This window comes from Micrasema longulum, unplaced genomic scaffold (genome assembly GCF_059751315.1).
Source record: "Micrasema longulum isolate JH-2025_06_02 unplaced genomic scaffold, ASM5975131v1 h1tg000834l, whole genome shotgun sequence".
In the NCBI taxonomy this organism is placed as follows: Eukaryota; Metazoa; Arthropoda; class Insecta; order Trichoptera; family Brachycentridae; genus Micrasema; species Micrasema longulum.
The window spans coordinates 179,208-198,971 of record NW_028278026.1 but is presented as its reverse complement, the minus strand read 5'-3'; the positions used below and the strand labels follow the sequence as shown (position 1 = coordinate 198,971).

The 19,764-nt window shown below is 30.8% G+C and overlaps 1 protein-coding gene and 1 long non-coding RNA gene across 15 annotated transcripts; one reads left to right on the top strand and one right to left on the bottom strand.

The window, feature by feature from the left end:
* Window positions 1-7,087, bottom strand: LOC148278725 (uncharacterized). Of its 11 annotated transcripts, none has more exons than XR_015823103.1 (8): window positions 6,918-7,087; window positions 6,478-6,545; window positions 4,964-5,124; window positions 4,710-4,834; window positions 3,555-3,714; window positions 3,137-3,250; window positions 1,562-1,708; window positions 1-410 (listed from the first exon to the last, which is right to left on the bottom strand). It is a non-coding gene; the product is annotated as an uncharacterized LOC148278725 (long non-coding RNA). The 11 variants fall into 11 exon arrangements; XR_015823099.1 differs by having other exon boundaries at window positions 4,964-5,193; window positions 6,918-7,085; XR_015823101.1 differs by lacking the exon at window positions 6,918-7,087 and adding an exon at window positions 6,655-6,901 and having other exon boundaries at window positions 5,047-5,193.
* Window positions 7,088-8,343: 1,256 nt separating this feature from the next.
* LOC148278724 (inactive peptidyl-prolyl cis-trans isomerase FKBP6-like) lies at window positions 8,344-19,364 on the top strand. Of its 4 annotated transcripts, none has more exons than XM_088230954.1 (5): window positions 8,344-8,537; window positions 14,663-14,799; window positions 15,396-15,736; window positions 17,103-17,305; window positions 18,373-19,364. In XM_088230954.1, the coding sequence occupies exons 1-5, from the start codon at window positions 8,488-8,490 to the stop codon at window positions 19,106-19,108; spliced, it is 1,467 nt and encodes a 488-aa protein (XP_088087080.1). In that variant the 5' UTR covers window positions 8,344-8,487; the 3' UTR covers window positions 19,109-19,364. The 4 variants fall into 4 exon arrangements, with proteins under 4 accessions (XP_088087080.1, XP_088087083.1, XP_088087081.1 ...); XM_088230955.1 differs by lacking the exon at window positions 8,344-8,537 and adding an exon at window positions 14,337-14,354; XM_088230957.1 differs by lacking the exons at window positions 17,103-17,305; window positions 18,373-19,364 and adding an exon at window positions 16,542-17,088.
* The last annotated feature ends 400 nt before the right edge of the window (window positions 19,365-19,764 follow it).

Here is a 19,764-nt window from a genome sequence, read left to right as displayed (position 1 = left end):
TATGTTCATATAAATGTTTTTTTTATTTTTTAAAAATAATTATGATTCTAATAAATGGCTCTTATGTAGGAGCAGTATATTAAAAAGAGAAAATAACATTTTACAGGTTCATTTAACACTTGAAATGTTTTGAAGGTAAAATAAATATATGACGTGGTATCTATCCTTAATCTTTATACAAATCATGTAATCGTCAGAAGTACGAGTGAAAAAAGAACAATTAATTTATTATCAACAGGATGTTTAGCATTGCTGCTTGTTGGAATAAATGTCTTAAACCAATCTAGATAACTAAATATATCAGTAAATATGTAGTAAATCCCGCCCGCATCAGAAGTAATATTATATGAAGCTATTCCAGAAACTATCCAATCTCCATCATCAGTGATCAATGGGGCACCAACGTCATTCTGGAAAATAATTACAAAATGAAATAACAGTTGATAGTTCCTGTCCATGTTAGTAGCAAAGGGACAGGTGATCAAATTTGGTTGGATAGTTGGGCCAGTCATAACTCGTGCCCATAACTCAGCAGATTGCGGAGTTGCATACGGTTGAGTTCGTCAAAAATTATAGAAATGAATTTGAGGCATTAGTGTTCTTATACTTATAAACAGTAGGCTCTGAAAAAAATGTTATGACTGTCAGATGAAGCAGTACAATTATAATTTGGTGTTGCCAACAGAACAATTAGTTGAAGTTTCAGAATTACTATTTTTTAAACTTTTTCATCAGACTAATAAAATTGCCACAGTCTGTCAGCAATAAAATAGTGATTAATGTCGTTCAGGTTAGGTTAGATTAGCCTCAACAAACTAGGAAATCTATAGGGGTTTTATTTACCAATATATTTTTATATTTGGTTTTTAATTCAAGCCAAAATGAAAATTAACAAAAAAATTGGCATCAGTAAACTATTTTTTATAAAATTTTATCAAAACAGGCCAAGAGACCCATTTATAGTGGGGAATCACAGCATAGAACATCCAGGCATGAGGAAAAAAATGTGTTCTCAATGGGAATCGAATTTGGAACTTTTCGTGTGTGAGTCAAGCGTCTGAACTATTACACCACGGAGGTTGTCATTATTAATATGAAAAAGATAAATCAGAAGTATATAATTCAACCAAAAGATTAGACTTATATTTTAATACATATATGTAGTTGTTTTGTTTTGTAAAAGCATTATGGTTTTGCGCCATATTTGACCGTCATCTTATATATTTTTTTGCATATATAAAACACTTATAAAAATAATACGGTTTCTGATTAACTATACATAAAAAAATTAATAAAAATAATATTAAACAGGCTAAAATATTACCCAAATAACAACAAACAAAAAATCTCACAAAAGTTTCTGTTTGTGGAATGTATAAAACTGAACTCTTTGTGCATCTGAATGGGCATGAATATTTAAGAAATTTAATTGGTATCAAGTAAATGTCCTTTCAGTTGTATAAAATACACATTTAAAAGGGGTCTACTTAATGTATGCATTAAAAAAAAAAATCCAAACCAAAATCACAGTATATAAAAATAAAAAGTTGAATTTGCTTACATGAAAGAACATGGGATCTCCAAATCCACAAATGTGTCTTTCCAGATTTAACTTAGGAAGTGCCACAGTACAATAATTTTTTGGGGGCATATAAAGTTCAGTAACAATTTGAGAATACGTAGGAGTCTCATAAGGGAAATTCATAGTCTATAAATAAAATACAAAAAAATAATATAAGGACATTATTTCCAGAACTTTACACTACCGGACAAATAATGCTATTTTTTAAAGTCGGTTGTAAGATTATTTTAGACAGATTACGAATTTCACATGAACATCTGGAAAATAATTCAAGTTATGATGTTGCGCCTTGAATCCGCAGCCTATATTATGCAGGTTATGTGCAGTTCTGTATGTAGGCACATAATAAATGAACACTGTATGGTCAACTATAGTTGTATTATTTATTATAATGTGCAACTGTGTGACCAATATTCAAAAGTAGATATATTTTGAATAATATGTATTACATTTACATTTCTAGTAATATTATAAGTTTTGTATGATTAGTTATTTTATGATATGTATAATTTTTATGTGACAACATTTACAGTAACAATATTATGTGGAAGCCTTTTATTGGACTTTATGATATGTATTTATGGTATAATTGATTCTTGTAAATGTATAAATGTCTGTTGGCTTTCCAATGAAATAAAAAAAATAATTTAAAAAAATAAGAGATACCATAAACAGTACAAGCTGTTCTGACTAGTGTAAGGCATACCAACATTTTCGTTTAAAAAAAAGGTTAACATGGCAATAGGGAAATATCACATACTACAAATACCGATAAAAATATGTGAAATGGATTCAGAAAATTTCATTGCTATTTCAAAATCTATAAGTATGGACATTGGGGAAAAATGTTTTCATTCATAATTTTTTGAATAAAGTTGTTGAAAAATACGTCTCCACGAAAACATGACATGTTTGGCTTTGACAATTGTGACGTCAAGATTTGTGGCGATGTTTTATTTAAATTTAAACAGTTAACTAAGTTCAAAATTAAACCGAATCATGACATATTAGGGGGGTGGCTAAAGCAATGAACCATATTTGCGGGATTTTAAAATTATAAATCAAAATATTTTTTATGCTTATAATTTTGAAATTGACATTTTTTCATGGGCCCTTATTAATTTATAACTGAAAAAAAAAAGTTGCATTTCCCGTTTCTGTGCCATATTATAAATCATCATCAGTCCCTTTCCGCACCTAATGGTACATAGGGCACAGCATTGGTTCACCAATCACAAAGTACCTTGATCATTTTTTTGGTACAAGAAAGTAAGATGATCAGTCTTATGCTGCAGGTCAAGGGGCTAAGAAGTAATAATCTTCATAAGGTCACATTTTAAAATTTAAACTACCTGCACATTTTTTGAGTCTGTCAAAGTAGAAACAGTAAAAATTGAAAATATACTTGTTTTTATCATTGGCAACGCCATAGGTATTTTAAATGAGACAAAAATTAATTTTTTTAAGTGTGAAGGGTGATAGAGCAATAGTTTAAAACGTGTTATCTACACAAGTGTTAATTAGTTGTTTTTAATTTTGATTTATTTTATTTACCCTGTTCGGTTGGTCATAATGATATGATGCAACATTGCATGAAATATTTTTGAATGGCTTTGTAGACAGTTTTACTGTATTAACATATCTCGTTTTCATAAAAGGTACATTCAGCTGAAATAAAAACCATAATGAATTAGAACGTTCAATCAAAAAAGTTTAAAAATATTGTACAACTCTTATTGAATATGAATTTGTCTCTTTTGATACATGCTTAAAAGAGACAATAGGAACAAATAAAAAATGCAAATAGTTGAAAAATATTTTTAAAAGGTGTTATTTTTTTATAATTGTGTAATTATTTGTCAAATGTGTGCGCAAGGCACTATTGCACTATTAATATACTGAAAGGTGTCATTTTTTTGGATACATTTTTTAAACACATAAAAATGACTAACATCTCTTCAATCGAAGTTACCTCTATTATACAAAGATTTGCATCTATTTTTTCAATGTAGTTAGGGTGAATTTTAATACTTTTAGATATACGTTCAGCTTTCAATATGTTTAGATTCGTCACCCCAGCTCTGATAATAATTTGTGTATTATCAAATGCATCAACAGTAGCACCACTTTTACTAAAAGTAAAGAACACAATTAAATACATGCCACTATATGAAACGTAAATTCCAAAAGAGAGATGAAACAGAAATTATGAAAAAGAAATTCCACTGTATAGCTGGGACAATTTTACTTTGAGTTGAGACTACAATTATTTGGATTTGGACTACAACTGTTTGGAGTTGGGACTGCAATTGTTTGAAGTTGGAACTACAACTGATTCGTCAGTTGGCAACACCACATTACTATTGGCTCGTTTTATGATTGGTCATGATAAGGTCACTTTATTCTATTTCAGTACTGCAGTTTAATAATATGTTACCCAATGTATATTTTAAGTCTACGGTGTTACCTCAAGAGCAAAACACCAGATCCCTCTAAATCTGTTTTATTTTGACAGACCCTGAATAATAAATATTCTTATAATTATTTTTAGGTTAGCACAAGTGTGTTAGGTACATGTTTCTTTTATTGTTATACATTTTATTTCTGATAATCTTATGTATTACATACGTCTTCAGTTTTTTAATTAAAAAACTATGCATGATTCAAAGTTTTATGATTTACAAAATATCCTTTATTCTTTGCCCGCCTCACGGTGTAGTGGTTAATGCGTTTGCCTGTCATGCAAGAGGTCTTAGGTTCAATTTCCCACACGGGACATTAAATATTTGTTTAAGGGGTTGTTTTTACACCTAGTGTATTTCATAGTTCCTGGACTGGCACATGAAGTGTAAAAATGATCGAGATACGCTGCAATTAGTGTACCAAGTAACAATGGAGTTCCCCATGCACCATTAGGTGTGGAAAAGGAATGATGATGATGATTCTTAAAAATATGCACAGATTATTTCCTGATGTATAATTCTTAGATCTAATATTTTTAACACATAATATGACACAGTGAGTTTGAAATTATGAATATATTTTCCAAGTAAACTGCATGTTAAATGTTTGTTTTACCAAATATTTGAACTAAACTATGTATATAAAATGTAAAAAAGAATTTTACCTTTTCTGGCAACAAGAAGCAGCGGTCAAAACATGTTGTGTTGTTATAAGAGTTCCAGGGCATCGATAAGCCCAAACCAGGTTTGTTGAGATTTTGTTTTTGTCCAACAACTCAAAAATTGCTACCTGAAAATATTTTAATATTTTGCACCATCATCGTTCTCTTATCCATACGAAAGGTACTGCATTTTAAAACCGATGCAACAATTATTGAAAGTAATTTGTTACATGCAGCTAAGATGTTTAATTTCTTACCCTTCAGGTAACATTGCAGTGCAAAAACACAATAATCTAGACTTATTTGATTGGTGTAGGTACTAATGCATTGATTTATGTACCATTTGATGCAGATAAGGGAATGATGTTGATGAGTAATGACGATAGTGGAAGTTGGTTTGAATGAAGTCAGTTTAACCCTATATAGGACACATTAGGTAACATTTAAATGCAACTTGGGCAGAACCCTTCAGTCTTATGAACAGCACCTAGAACATGTTGGTTTAGATAAGTTGGAACTTAGGAGACAGATTTTACACTTGATATATCTTTATAATATAATTAATTGTATAATACTGACTGTACATTTTGTTTGGAGAATGTACCTCTGAATGTCCCCAGTCAGCAATTGAGATTGTTTATTTATTTTATCTTATAACCTTCAATAGTAATATGGCGCACTTTGGTGTATTATCACGTATGTAAAGTTTATATAATTATATAGAAAGTAATGCCGATTTTGATATCTTTAACGATACATTAAATAATTATAGAAGAACTGTAATGCAATTTACAAAATTAAATAGTTCCCCTTATGTTAGTTAGGTGAAATAATTTTTTTTTTTTTTTTATTTATTTATTCACACTCTTTATCAAAATACAATTCCATATTCACTTTGCCCAGCTAACAAGGGTACATACCCCGTTCCAAGCTAGGCAATTACATTTTAATATATTATAATACTTAACAAATTAATATAGAGCACAGACAAACAAAATATAAACTTATTCGGATACACATTTTGATTCATATACATACAGACATACACATATATACACACATGTATATATAAATATACACATATATACACATGTACATACACACACACGTACATACACCCATGCGCATACACATACATACATTCATAAAAACATGGACAATTTATTTATGCGAAACTTCATGGTTGTCATCTATAAATATATATTTTTTAAATTATTCCTTATTTTTTTTATTATATTTTTGATATTTATAGTCTACAAAAATGTAGATCTAATATTGACTCTATATATATGTTTAGCATACTAAAATGGGATACTTGGTGTGCAATCATTACTGAGACAAATAAAATTATATATTCTGACTCGTAAGTTGACAAACAATGAAGTACCGTTCATCGATCATTATAGAAAAAACTATGGCCTTAATTCTCCAATGACCTGTCTTTGTCGTATTGACTCAAGACAAGATTTGAACTTTTTTGGTTTAAGTTCACAACGATTTAAACGAGCACGAAATAAATAGTCCAGATCTTGTCTTGATGTCCTTTATGTTTGTCAATGCTTCTTTTTCAATGTTTTTAACTATTCTTATATTGTAATATTGAATTGTATAAATGGACTATGTCCGTAAACAAATAAATAAATCAGTTTAAATATCAGTAAGTTGCAGAGTTAGCCATTACAGGAAAAAAAAATGGCAATTTGTTGGTCTTATTCCGGAGCTGAATTAAAATATAATGTGTAAACCCAAATGTAAACTATAAAATAATTACCAAGTAATTTATTTTTCTGATGCTTAGTTGATTTATGGTTGTCCAATTTGCATAAGCAACAGTTCGACCTGGAAAATAACACAATTCAATGTCACATGTCACTTCTTACTCATACATGTCATTATCATCACATTTATGTATATTGCTTTAGTTCTTATTCATTGATCTTTCAATTACCTGCCTCACTGGGAAAGCCTGCATCGAGGCAGGAATTTCACTTTTTCTATATCGGAATGTGAGGATTCAATTCACTTGGGAGATTGTGTCTTCTGCTAACATAGCAATCCATTTTTTCTGGATCCCATTGATCTTTTCTAATTGAGATTTACATGGCAGAAAATTTTGATTTACATCACTGACATTTCTCATTGTGACATTTAAATTAATAATATTAGTCTATTCGCAATAATTGTGTACAAGACAAAAAAGAACATAGGTACCAATGAAATAAATAAACGTTAGCAAAATCACACGGGAACGTAAATTTAATACATTCATTTTTTTTTAAATTCAAGAAACCATTGTATAAAATTTGTTCTATTGTCAAATTCCACCAAATTTTTATATTTTATAAATCACAATAACAAGTCTTAGTAGATATGTCATTAATGGAACCAACCTACTTATATGTTGTACAGTGCTTAGTTACTAGACTCATCATCATTTTCACTCTTTTCTCCACATTTTGTGCATAGAGCACTAAATTGATTCACTAAATTAAGTATTACTTAATATTTTGCTATGTGGAGTTAAAATTACAAGCTTTACGTTCTATACCTATAGATGCAGTCTTCAGATTTTTTTTGTGTGGTTAATGTAAATCACAATAATGTTTTTCTATTACATAATATTTTGAAATCATATAATTTAGAAATATACAAAGTAGGTATGTATTGTTACAAAATAATACAAATGTTAAATGAATTACGTTAAAAAATATTTTTGAATTCATCATAATTGTAATGTAACGTAATTTTGTATGAAAAATTCAATTTCTTGTTATGTCATCTACTATGGATTGTATTTATTATTGTATATACTTCCTTAAAATAAAATGTTTGTCATAATATTATGTAAGTACAGAGTAAAAGCTGTAGAGGGTAAAAATCTCCAAATTTGCTTTTTCAAGTTCAATTACTATACATGACAATTTTTGTTTTTACACAAACTGAAATTGTAATGTTTTTACTTTTTTGATATCTAATACAACATTCAAAGCTGAGAATAATAATTCACTTACTTATAGAGAAGCCTTTCGCTCTATTGTATAAAACCAGGGCCAGTACCTACAGCCCGTTATATTGCTGGAAACTGTACCTAACTTTGTGATTGATAATCATATGATGGTTTTTGTCTACATGGGTGACTCTATAAACGAATTAAGTATTATTACTCTAAGATTCAACTACTTTCATGAAAAAAATAGAATTTTTAGAAAAAATGATCTCTTCTGATTTTCGCGTGGAATTTCGAAATGATTTGTGAGTGAATAAGTATGCCCAAATGTACAAAGTTGCGAAGTGGGTTATAGAAAAAAAAACTTTTTATCTCATGACGTAGATCAAAAATAATTATCGGCTCTGAGATAAAAATGTAGTTCTTAACCGTTGATGATATCTGTAGTCTGTGCCGTTGATCAATTTAGTTTTTTTTCGGTTTTGCAGTAACATAATGATATTATGATCGGAGGCGAAAAGATGTTGCCAAATTTTTAATCCATCCCTTACCCAGCCCCTTTCCAATTATATTTCACTCGATAGAGGCTGGCTACACTGTTCAACAACGAACTGTCAAATCAAGCCGATGGCGCCAAAAGCTAAAACGCTAAAAGCGAAAATTAGTTTGTAGTTTGTGGTTTCCTGGTTTGTGGATGTCGATCTGTCAACGGTTGACATGAGCGTGTTTTTGCCGTCAATTTTCTCGACAGTAGATAAAAGCTAAGTTTGGAGTTCCTCCGGAACTTATTTATGTTTATTGCCATTTTGTGATCATACCATAACCAATTAAATAATGATTGATAAAAATATAAACATGGCAGAAGGCACTATTAATTCTTTAAGGTGAGTACGCACATAACCCAATTCACTAAAATGTCCCAGTTACAAAATAGGATTATACTCAAAATCAACAATAAAAGTGCATGGCAGAGACTAAAATTTCGCTTTTGGTGTATTTGTATCGCAGTTTACACAAGTTTTTATTTATAAGGATTTTTAGTGTTGTTTAAAGATTTATCTTAAGCCCGTTTTATATTGGTCAGTAAATAGTACAAGATCTTTTGCAGAATTTGGTTTGGTAAATATTGTGTCGTAAATACACAAATTGGATAAAATATGTGATCAAATTCCAAAAACATAAAACATGTCCTATTTTTCAAACAAGATTTGAGCCAATATCTACGCGCGCATCCCACTATTATATTGTTAACTGTCATCTGTCAACATAGAATTAAGAATAGTCCAGAAACCGCATATGTACATCAAACAGAAGGCGACTAAACTACTCATAAATGAGTAGGTTTACGTTTTGACCCATTAGTTTCTTTGTAGACGTCGCTCAGTGCGCAACTCCTGATTTGAATTCAACTATGCCACGTTGTGTCCTTTTAAAGTGCAGAAATACTGCTAGGATCTAAAAAGAAACAGGATGGTATTGCCCAGCAGAAGAAGATAAAAAGCAGCCAGCCATAGAAAAGTGAAACTGAGTTAATAGCACTTTTTATTTTATCTGTTTTTAGAGGTCAAAAATTGCGAATAAATTTGTTATCAGAGAGGAGAGAGGAGAGAAATTCGCGTTGGGCATCAGTTAAGTGTCGTGAAAAGAGTGAATATACAAATCTACACGACAGTTGATAAACAAATGATAAACAATGAAAACACTGGTATTTTTATATGACAAACAAGAATCTTATTATGTACTTGACCAGTTTCAATGATTTTTAAAGAACCGTAAGATTTTTCCAGTGCTGTGGGTGTTTTCTGCAAATAGAAATTCCATTTTTGTAATCAACACCATTTTCAGAAGGTGATTAAATACAATTTTTTGTTTGAAAGCGGTCTGGCTGTCATTGCTAAATATAGCAGAACATAGAATTGACCTTACTGCACCCGATAACATCAATATCTCATTTTTTTAGATCGTGGACTGGCTGCTTTCTGCATAACCACGCTCATTTCATGTGTAATTAGCAAACAAATGTTTAAGTAGCAAATGTATTACATAAAGATAGAATTATTTTTACATCTGTCAGATTGTCGAAAAAATAAAATAAAATTTCGTTAGTGTTGCCAGGGTAGTAAATTTATTCACCCTACTTAGCTCATCTAATGCAAGAACTAATGAAAATTAGACCTCGGATTAAACTACGCCGTGGGGGACATTTGAACGACATTATCTTTAAAACATCAAATATTATTTAACAATAAGCGTTTCAATAACGATCTGCCAATAAGTATGTTTCTTAAAGATAAACACGCATCTAATGGTACCGACATAGCTAATCTTTTTGCAACGCATTTTTCTTCAGTATATGTTAATAATTCTTCCAATGTTAATTCCTTATTTAGCTATACTAATACTGTAGACCTGAATAATTGTGAAGTGTCAGCTGAGGATGTCAGAATCGCTCTAAGTAAACTTGGTAATGGTAAATGTATTGGTCCAGATGGTATTCCTGAAATACTACTATCAAATTGTAAATCTAGTCTTGCCAAGCCTCTGTCTTTACTGTTTAATATGTCTTTAACAACGAGTGTATTTCCTGATATTTGGAAAATTTCTATAATAAGACCGATATTCAAATCTGGTGATAAATCTAACGTAACTAACTATAGACCCATTTCAATGATATCTCCTGTACCTAAACTATTCGAATCAATTATTACAAAAAAAATAACACCTATATTTAAAAATGTGCTGATTGAGGAGCAGCATGGATTTAGGACAGCCAAATCAACGACGACCAATTTGCTTTCTTTTACTGATACTATTTTTACAGCGTTCGAGAATAATCTTCAAGCTGATGTACTGTATACAGACTTCTCCAAGGCCTTTGACAAAGTTGATCACAACATTTTATGTGCTAAACTTCGTGCTGTAGGCATTAGAGATCCCTTTTTATCGTTTTTAAAATCCTACCTCTCACATAGAAAACAAAGTGTAAAAATCAATAACTTCATATCAAATAGCTTCCTAGTAACTTCTGGTGTACCACAGGGTGCCCACTTGGCCCCTCTTCTATTTAATCTGTTTGTTAATGATGCTGCTAATGTTTTTTCTTTTACAAAATTCTGGCTTTTTGCTGACGATAACAAGATACTTAAGCTAATTAAAAATATTGATGACTGTGTCAGACTCCAAGAAGACATAAATGCATTTCATACTTGGTGCAAAACTAATAACATGGAACTTAACATCGATAAATGCAAAATTATTTCATACCATAAATGTAAACATCCTTTTATTTTTGATTATAAACTTAATGGCCAAGTTCTTTCGATTGTCACCTCTATAAGAGATCTTGGAGTGATCCTAGATAATAAACTAACTTTTCTGGAACACTTTGATAATATAGTAAACAGATCCTTAAAAATTTTAGGCTTTATTAATAGAACTACGTCTGATTTCCAAAGTATGCTTACACTTAAAACACTTTATTGCTCTTTAGTTCGCCCTATTCTTGAATATGCATCTGTAATCTGGTCCCCTCATTATGCTGTTCATATCAAGCGCCTTGAATCAGTTCAACATCGTTTTATAAGAAAAATTGCATGGAAGATGGGATTGGAAAGAGGAGACTATTCATATTCTGATATGGAGAGGTTTTTAAGCATATCAAGTCTTGAAAAACGCAGATGCATTGCAGATATAATCTGCATGTATAAAATTATGAACTGTCTCATTGATGCCCCTGAAATTTTGCAAAAGATTCTTTTTAACGTTCCCACCCGTAGACTAAGAAATAATGAAATGCTTTTCCTCGGTCACTACAGGACCAATTATGGTGCACAGTCGCCTTTGCCCAGAATGATCAGGCGGGTGAACGATCATCAAGATCTTGATTATTATGGTGTAAGGATGTCTTTCTTTACAAATCAGCTAAAGAATCTGTATAGTTAGCCTATGCTTTTTACTTAATCTAAAAAATCTATCATCTGTCTTTGCTGCTTATTTCTGTTCCTTATATTTTTTTATTCCTTTGTAAAAATTTCTTTTAATTGTAATGTTTATAATGGACTTTGTCCGTAAATAAATAAATAAATAAATAAATAAACATGACACGAAAATATCAATTTTATGTGAAATAAAATTTGTTTTATATTTCAAGTTCAAAGTTCATAAATTAAATTACTCTTATTAAATAACCCTTTACTTATCTACTCTGTTGTGTCAATCAATGTTTCCGCGTGCACAATAAAATTTTAGAGAAATTAACAGATTGCTTTTTTTTTTACCTTACGTTTGTGTTATAATTTTTTTTTTCCCATCAAGCAACATTACGCGGCGACATCACGAATGCGCGCGGCGAAAGTAGGCCATAGTAAGGGGATTTTTGGACACAGTCCGATGTATTCAAATATGGTTCTACGCTCCTTCTGTCTGTCAACTTCAATTTTCAAGGCGTATTAAATTATTTGTTGTTGCTTGTGTAATTTTATTTATTTAATTTGAGTGAAAACTAAGAAAGATCATTATAAAATCAACAATTTATTTATTGAAAAAACAAAATAACTATATAGATATCGACGAGTACCTACATTTTCTTGAATTTTATTATTTTCTAGAATTCATATAAATCAAATCTAGAGAGAACAATTAGTGAAAAATGTAAAAAGGGGATTTACACCGGAGCCTTCCTTTTGATTTTTAAAAATAGTAATGTAAAAACGCTGTGTCAAATAATACTATTCATCATCATTCCATATCTGTTTCCTAGTTGGATCATATGGTATCCACAAAGAGCCTCCGAGCATTTCTGTCAGCTCCCAAATTAGGTTCGCGTCCCGTAGTTCTTACTTGAACTGCCGAACTGAATTGATGTTATGAATTCAGGTAAAAATCTATTGATTATAATACAAGTAAAAGTACACGGCATTAATGTTTGAATGCGTTTTATTTCAAAGGCAGTTGAAGAGATCATACCAATAAATATTGTGCCATAAATACTCAAATTGGATAAAATATGTGGTCAAATTCCAAAAATATAGAACACGTTTACCCATTTTTCATACAATATTTGAGCTGATATCTGCGCGCGCATCCCAATGCTATATTGTTTACTGTCCACTTCAATTTTCAAGGCGTGTCAAATTATTTGTTATTGCTTGTGTTATGTTTTTTATCATGCAAATTGAGAAAAAACTAACAAAGAACAAATCAACGATTTATTTATTGAAAAAACTAAATAAATAAGCAGAGAGATATAAGTAAATAAAGATTTTTTGTATGTTTTCTAGAATTTTGATTATTTCTTAAAGATGCAAACCAAGGTTAATGAGAGAACAATTAATTAGTGAAATATAAAAAAAGTTTAATTTTAAACAAGCATTTCATTTCAAATTTTAAAACAGTGATTTAAAAACGCTGTGCTAAATAATGTTATTCATCAATAATGTTATTTAACAATTAATTAGTGAAATTTAAAAAAAGTTTAATTTTAAACAAGCATTTCATTTCAAATTTTAAAACAGTGATTTAAAAACGCTGTGCTAAATAATGTTATTCATCATTCTACGTCCGCTCTCTTGTTGGATCATATGGTGTCCACAAAGAGCCTCTATGCATCTGTCAGCTGCCAGTTCCTGTGCATCCTCCCGAATAAGGTTCGCGTCCCGTAGTTCTGACTTGAACTGCCGAACTGAATTCATTTTATTTAACCCGCCCGTTCCTATGATGTAACCGGCGTTGCAAATTGCACTTAATTCATTAATATCTCGGCAACTACTTTGAATATCACAACAAAAAAAAATGTAATCTTTAAGTATTTAAAACAATATTATGTGGTGTATTCATGTACCTTTTTTGGTTTTATTGTCTGAGGAATAAAATAGTGGAATCGAAATCGTATGGGTACTAAAAAATATATATTGTGTATTTCATTTAATAATAAGATAAAGAAATATTCTAATTCGTTTGAAGAACATCTCATAAACTTATTTTTAAACCTCAAAATAATAAATGCCTGTTTAAAAAAACATTAGTTAAAAATGTGTTTATATTAACACATACATGAATGTCCAGAAGATTGTTTGTTTCAACATAATTCATGTTTAAACGAAGGTTAATGAACTTAGTATTTTTATCCTAAATGAATTTCAAGCAGGAATATTTTCTTTGTGGGAGAATAAATCAATCGTTACTAAAGTAGTTTTGATCTTAGTGTTGTGTTTTGTAAACATAAACAATAATGTCATTACACTTGAGCAAGACCCTTTCCATAAAAAAGTAATAATTAAATAAGATGATGTCATTGAACTTTTAATCGTATGTAAAATAAAAAATCGGACTTCATTTTTTAACAGCTGTATAGTGTACAAGGAGTTATCCCTACTCAGCGGAATCCGAGAGATAAGGAATGGTCACTACGAGTATGTTGTACGTTTGTACGCAGTTCGCAGATGTACTATCTACTATCGCTCTGTGCAAGTTGTCACTTGAAATATTGTTTTATTACAATTGCGTTATAATTTGCATTTTAATGCTTTATTTTAGGTGTTTTCCAATACAAAATGAATAATTTTGTGAAATAACCTGCACATAAATCTAAAAGTATGTGCAGGTTATTTCACAATTATTTTACTTTAAAGGCTAGGAAATATGAATTTAGTAAGGATAACCTTAGGTTACCACACAGGGACTTTAGGAAGTTTTTTAACATAGTATGTTAAACGTTAATCTTCATTAATTTATTTTTATTATTTCTCGACAATTTATATTCTTTTTCATATGATTTATTAGTAGGAGTACTTTTCCATCTTTTATAAAACATGTCTCTATTTCGTATTTCTTCTGATAAATCATTTGTGACCCATTCTTTAATAGCATAAGGTCTAGTCTTTGGCTTAAAATGTATAATTTTTTTACTTTAGTTTTAAATTTCATTAAAGCAAACATATAATCTCTCCTAAACTATAAAACAATTTGATTCTTCTTTAAGAGAGTTCCATTAAATTATATATAATTCTAGGGACCTCGCCAAAGCTGGAGTGGTACTCAAGGTACGAGGGGAGTCAGAGGAACTTAAAACCAAACTAAATGTTAGCCATCGGGAGGTCACAGAGGAAATTATTGTGGGTGGAATAGAGGCTGGTGATTGTGAATTAGGTAAGAAAAAGTTTTTAATTTAGATAGAAATTATTTTAAAGACCCCATATTATTATTATTGACATATTGTTTGCTATCATTAATAGCTTTTACGGAACAATAAAAAAAATACTAAATACAGATGAAAAAAAAATAGTATTTAATATTTAATTTACTACAAATTAATATAATAACTTATAAATTAAATATGTGTACATTGTAACTATTAAAGCACACATAAGAATATGTTTATGTGTGCCCTATTTCAAGATTAAAAATAAATAAAAAGTAAAGAAATAACCCAGAAAAACCAATTGTGAAAAAATAAATAAAAATGAATGGTTACTTACTTCTGCAGCGGAGAAAACAGGAGTGCGGAGGGAGTAGCTAGCTCTGCGTTCCGCAGAAGTAAGCAACCATTTGGTTTTTTAAATGTTTTTTTTCTAAATTTTTTTTAATATGTCATCTTTCTTACACTGAACATTGTGATTTCGAATGTGACAGGGTTTATCATACACGCTGTAGAATACGACGTCAATCCCCCACTGGGAGGTTAAGAGAACACAATGTACAACAGGCAGAAATGCCCTGTGATGATGATATTGTATTTATTTCAGATGATGATGTTATTTATTACAATGCACATCACGGCCCGAGAAGCAATAGATCCAAACACGACTTGTTGAAGATCCACCCTGGACACAGTATAAAGTTTGCAGATCTAGCCTCTCGTATGGAACCTGTACTAGTACCCGATCTAGGAACCGTGCAGGGGGTAGTGGGAGCCATTCAAGGCAAGCATTTTCAAGTTCCTGATTGTGATACAGACACCATAGAAAGCGACGAGGCTCTTAAACCTTTACATAATAGTTTAGTTTGGATTCACTATGCTATTTTTCTCGAGGGACAGGATCTTCCATTCGATAACTCCATAATAAGACTGCACGGTAGACCAGCTGTAAGTAAACACATTACTTCTATCTCTCCGGAGAACATTTTTGAGAAGTAAGTATTCAAATCTAAGATCTGGTTATTAGCTTTGTTAATGCCTAGACTTTCTTATTTTCATAATGTAAAAAAAAAAAAAAATATCAATTTTATACAATAGGGTAATATTACATACTACGAATACCGATAAAAATATATGAAATGGATTTAGAATAGTTAATTGTATTTTCAAAATCAATATGGATATTGTGGAGAAATGTTTTCATAATAACTTTAAAAAAGAAATTGTAAAAAAATATGTCACTAGAAAAACGCAACATGTTTGGCATTGATAGTTGTGACACCAAGGTTCTGACGATGTTCCATAAAAAATTGAATGGTTAGGAACAAAGTTGAACATAAACATGAGTGGTGACGTATAACGGGCGTGGTCAATGCAATTACCGTTTTTGCGGGAATCAAAAATTACAAATTAAAAAATACTTTTTATGCTATTAATAAGTAGCTTTTTTTTTATTGGACAGTATTTCATAGACCCTTATTACTTTTAAAATGTTTAAAAAATGTGATATATCCTTGTTACGAATTCATAACTGATCCAAAATGAAATATTAAATTGAAAGGAATTGAAAAATATTCTCATGTTTAATTTTTTAATTTTGTCAGAAAACAAAAACAATAATAATAATACTACCTCTCTCTCTGTCGCGTCCGGTACACTGGACGCACGTGCATATATGGCTAAATGTTAACACAACTTTTGAATTCTATAAACTTTTCGACTTGAACCTTTATTTTACTATCCTTTCTTCCAGTTTTAGCTTACGGGGGTCAAATTACTGCAATATTAAAATGTCCCGAATAAGTGGATGAAAGCTAATACCGGAAGAAATCATAGAATAAAATTACCTTTTGCATTATTTGTGTACAGATCTGCCTCTGGGTCGCGATTGCGAACGATCATTGATACATATCAAGACGGTATAAAGTTAAATCGATATTTATGCACAAAAATATATATGTATATTTTTATGAAAATTAATATTAATTGAACATGTTTAGAAAAAAAATTGTATGCATATTCTATTTTTCACACTGAAAACTTAATTTTATTTTGTAGATAAAATTTAAGATAAACTTCCCATTATAGAGTTATATTGACTTTAAATAAATATCTGTAAATATTTCAGCTTCTTTTACTCTTTTAAAATTAGAATATTATACATAGAATATTCTGTAAGAAAAATTTAGTATTTATTTTTTATCTTTATTGAAACATATTCAGTTATAGGTTTTTGAAAAAGTTACATCAAACTTTCATACAAATATACACATACAAATTTAGGTTTTTAATCGTTTTTTTAAAAAAAAAAAAGATTATAAAGGCTTCTCCCGATGAAATATTCCCCGGTATGGCAGTGGCTATTCGCTGGATGAGCGTCGGACAGAAGGCTCGCTTCCTTATTCCCCCTCAGGCGCACTTCGGAGACATGGGTCTTCTGGACATCATTCCTCCCAACACCACTATACTCCTGCTGGTTCACCTTCTCCGGTACCTTGATGCAGCAGCACTAGAAAGGTAACGGATATTTATATACTTCAGTATTTATTAATAAATTAATTTGATTTATTTATGACCTAAGCCAATTAAAATATATACATGAAAAAACAGAAAATAAACACATTTATCAAAGACAAACATGGACAATAAATTAATGATATACAGTATATTAAAAAAACACAATCTACACATTAGACTTCGAGCTAAGTCGTGCCAATCCTTATTCACCCCACACTGTATTAGTTGGTGAAGAGATCTACGAAAAGGGAGAAGATCTATCCCAAAGAACTTCAAGTTGTGTGACGAATTGACTAATCTACACATTCTAGATATTAGGGCATAAAAACAAAGATTGCTCTTAGAAGATTTGATAAATTATGTTTAAAAATAATAAACTAAAAAAAATACAATTCTGTTTGTGGAATATAACTAGAATGCTTGACAAGTATTTTCGACTTGAACGCTACTCTTCTCTAAAAATCCTGGAAAAGGAAATGGAGTCGAGCCCGTGGTGTTTTGCCTTACAAGTTTGCCTTCATTCCTGGGATCCTGGGCTCGATTCCCAGCAAGGTTGACATGAAACATGTATTTAAAAGATACATAGGTTTTCCAACTGCATAGTACTGTCCATCTGCAGGACATCAGGTAGACTGTTCATATAATGACTTCCTGATAATTACCTAAGACAGAGTCAGCACAGATTGTTTCATATTCCGAGATACAGGACCAACCTGCCTATGGTTATGCCTGTTGGAAGGGCTACCGCTATGCTGAACAACATCGCTCTGCATGTTGATCTGTTTCATGTATCTGAAGGGGTTTTCCGTTGCAGAATTCTCCTACTATTTTGACAAGAGTCTTATTATGTATTTTTCGTCTTTATATAATATGTGCGTCTTGAATTTTAGTTTCTTATGTACGTGTTATTTGAAATAAAATGAATTGAATTGGATTGAATCTGGACTGATATCATAATTTCGTGTCTGTCGTATAAATGATTTAAATTATTTATGTTAGTTTGTGTTTCACTATCAACTACTGTAAAATAAAAAACTGTGTATTAATGAATAGTTTTATCGTTACAGATATGAAAATTTAGAACCAGAAAAAAAGGAAGACTTTAATATTGTTCACCCTTTTATCGAAAGCATAAATAATTTAGCAAAAGACTACTTTTTTAGAAAAAAAATTAGCCAATCTGCGCAACTGTATAAACAGTCCATAAGAATTACAAAACTTTGTCAACTTACAAGAGATAATAAGGATTCTATTAATGCTCTTAAAGTGAAAACATACGTTAATTTAGCACTTTGCATGGATAAGTTGGGAAATTCCAGGGATGCCCTCTTTTATTTAGATGAAGCTTCTGTTTTGGAAGATTACATGAAGAACTGTAAAGCACTCTTTCTCCGCGGAAGATCACACTCCAAGCTCTCGGAATATGAAGACGCTAAACTGTATTTACTGGCTTCGTTGGAGATGCAACCCCTGAACGAAGAGATCGGAGCCGAGCTGGAGAAATTAGAAGAAGCTATCAGCAGCTGGGGAAAGATAGAGCATCGTATCGCTAAAACCATGGCCGGGAATCTCGAAAGCACCCAAAACTCCACGAAGAACTCCAGAAAACTCGACGAACAATTCCTTTCCCCCCATGATAGAGAAAAGATGATTGAAAATTGTAAATCTTTACTTGAAAATAATGTCACAAAAATATCAGTCGGCGCGCGGCTGTTGAAAAGTGAAATTGAGTTACTTGAAGGCATTCTGAAAAGTAACGGAGGACTAGAATTGTGGAAACCAGACACCAAAATATCCACTTAATTTAAAAAAGGAATTGTCAATCTATCTTAAAATTTGTGTTTTTTGGGTAAATTGGATTCGTTACTGCAGGAGGCATCTTCAGGGTAAACTGTGTAATGATTGCTCCTGCAATGGTAACCAAAACGTCAGAACGAATCCAACAATCGTGGGTACCCATTTCGGCCGCACGTTGCAAGTTTCATTTTTAAGGTCCAAGTTTTGTAGGATATGCTTAATAAAAAAAATTGTATTAGAACATAATAAAAATGGCTACGAATATTTGTAATTTTATATATTTGAGTGTACGTTTATTAAATTATGATACATAGTTCATATGTAATAAATTTTCTTACAAAAAAAACCCAATTTAATAAATATTACATGCTTTCCATTTATCATCACTGTCATGCTTTATTTGCCTATTCCCCTTTTTCTAATGGGCCGAAAATCTTATTCACTTTTCAAACTTTCATCTTAGTTTTCGAAAATAGTTTTATTTTGTAATTTAGCTAAAAGCTCTTTATATGTTGCAATAGATAAACTTTTCATGTCATTTACGTTGTTGGCTTGTACGAAAAACGCGTTAAATGGAAACCACAGCATGCTTTATTTATTTAATTTAATTTTGCAATTTGCCAAAGGGGCATTTACAAAACTAATACAGGTTAGTACAAACT

Coding starts and splice junctions, on each gene's coding strand:
- LOC148278724 (XM_088230954.1), top strand. CDS start 8,488: ATGATTGATAAAAATATAAACATGGCAGAAGGCACTATTAATTCTTTA. Junction 8,538..14,662: donor GGCACTATTAATTCTTTAAG/GTGAGTACGCAC, acceptor ATATAATTCTAG/GGACCTCGCCAAAGCTGGAG. Junction 14,800..15,395: donor GGCTGGTGATTGTGAATTAG/GTAAGAAAAAGT, acceptor TATTTATTTCAG/ATGATGATGTTATTTATTAC.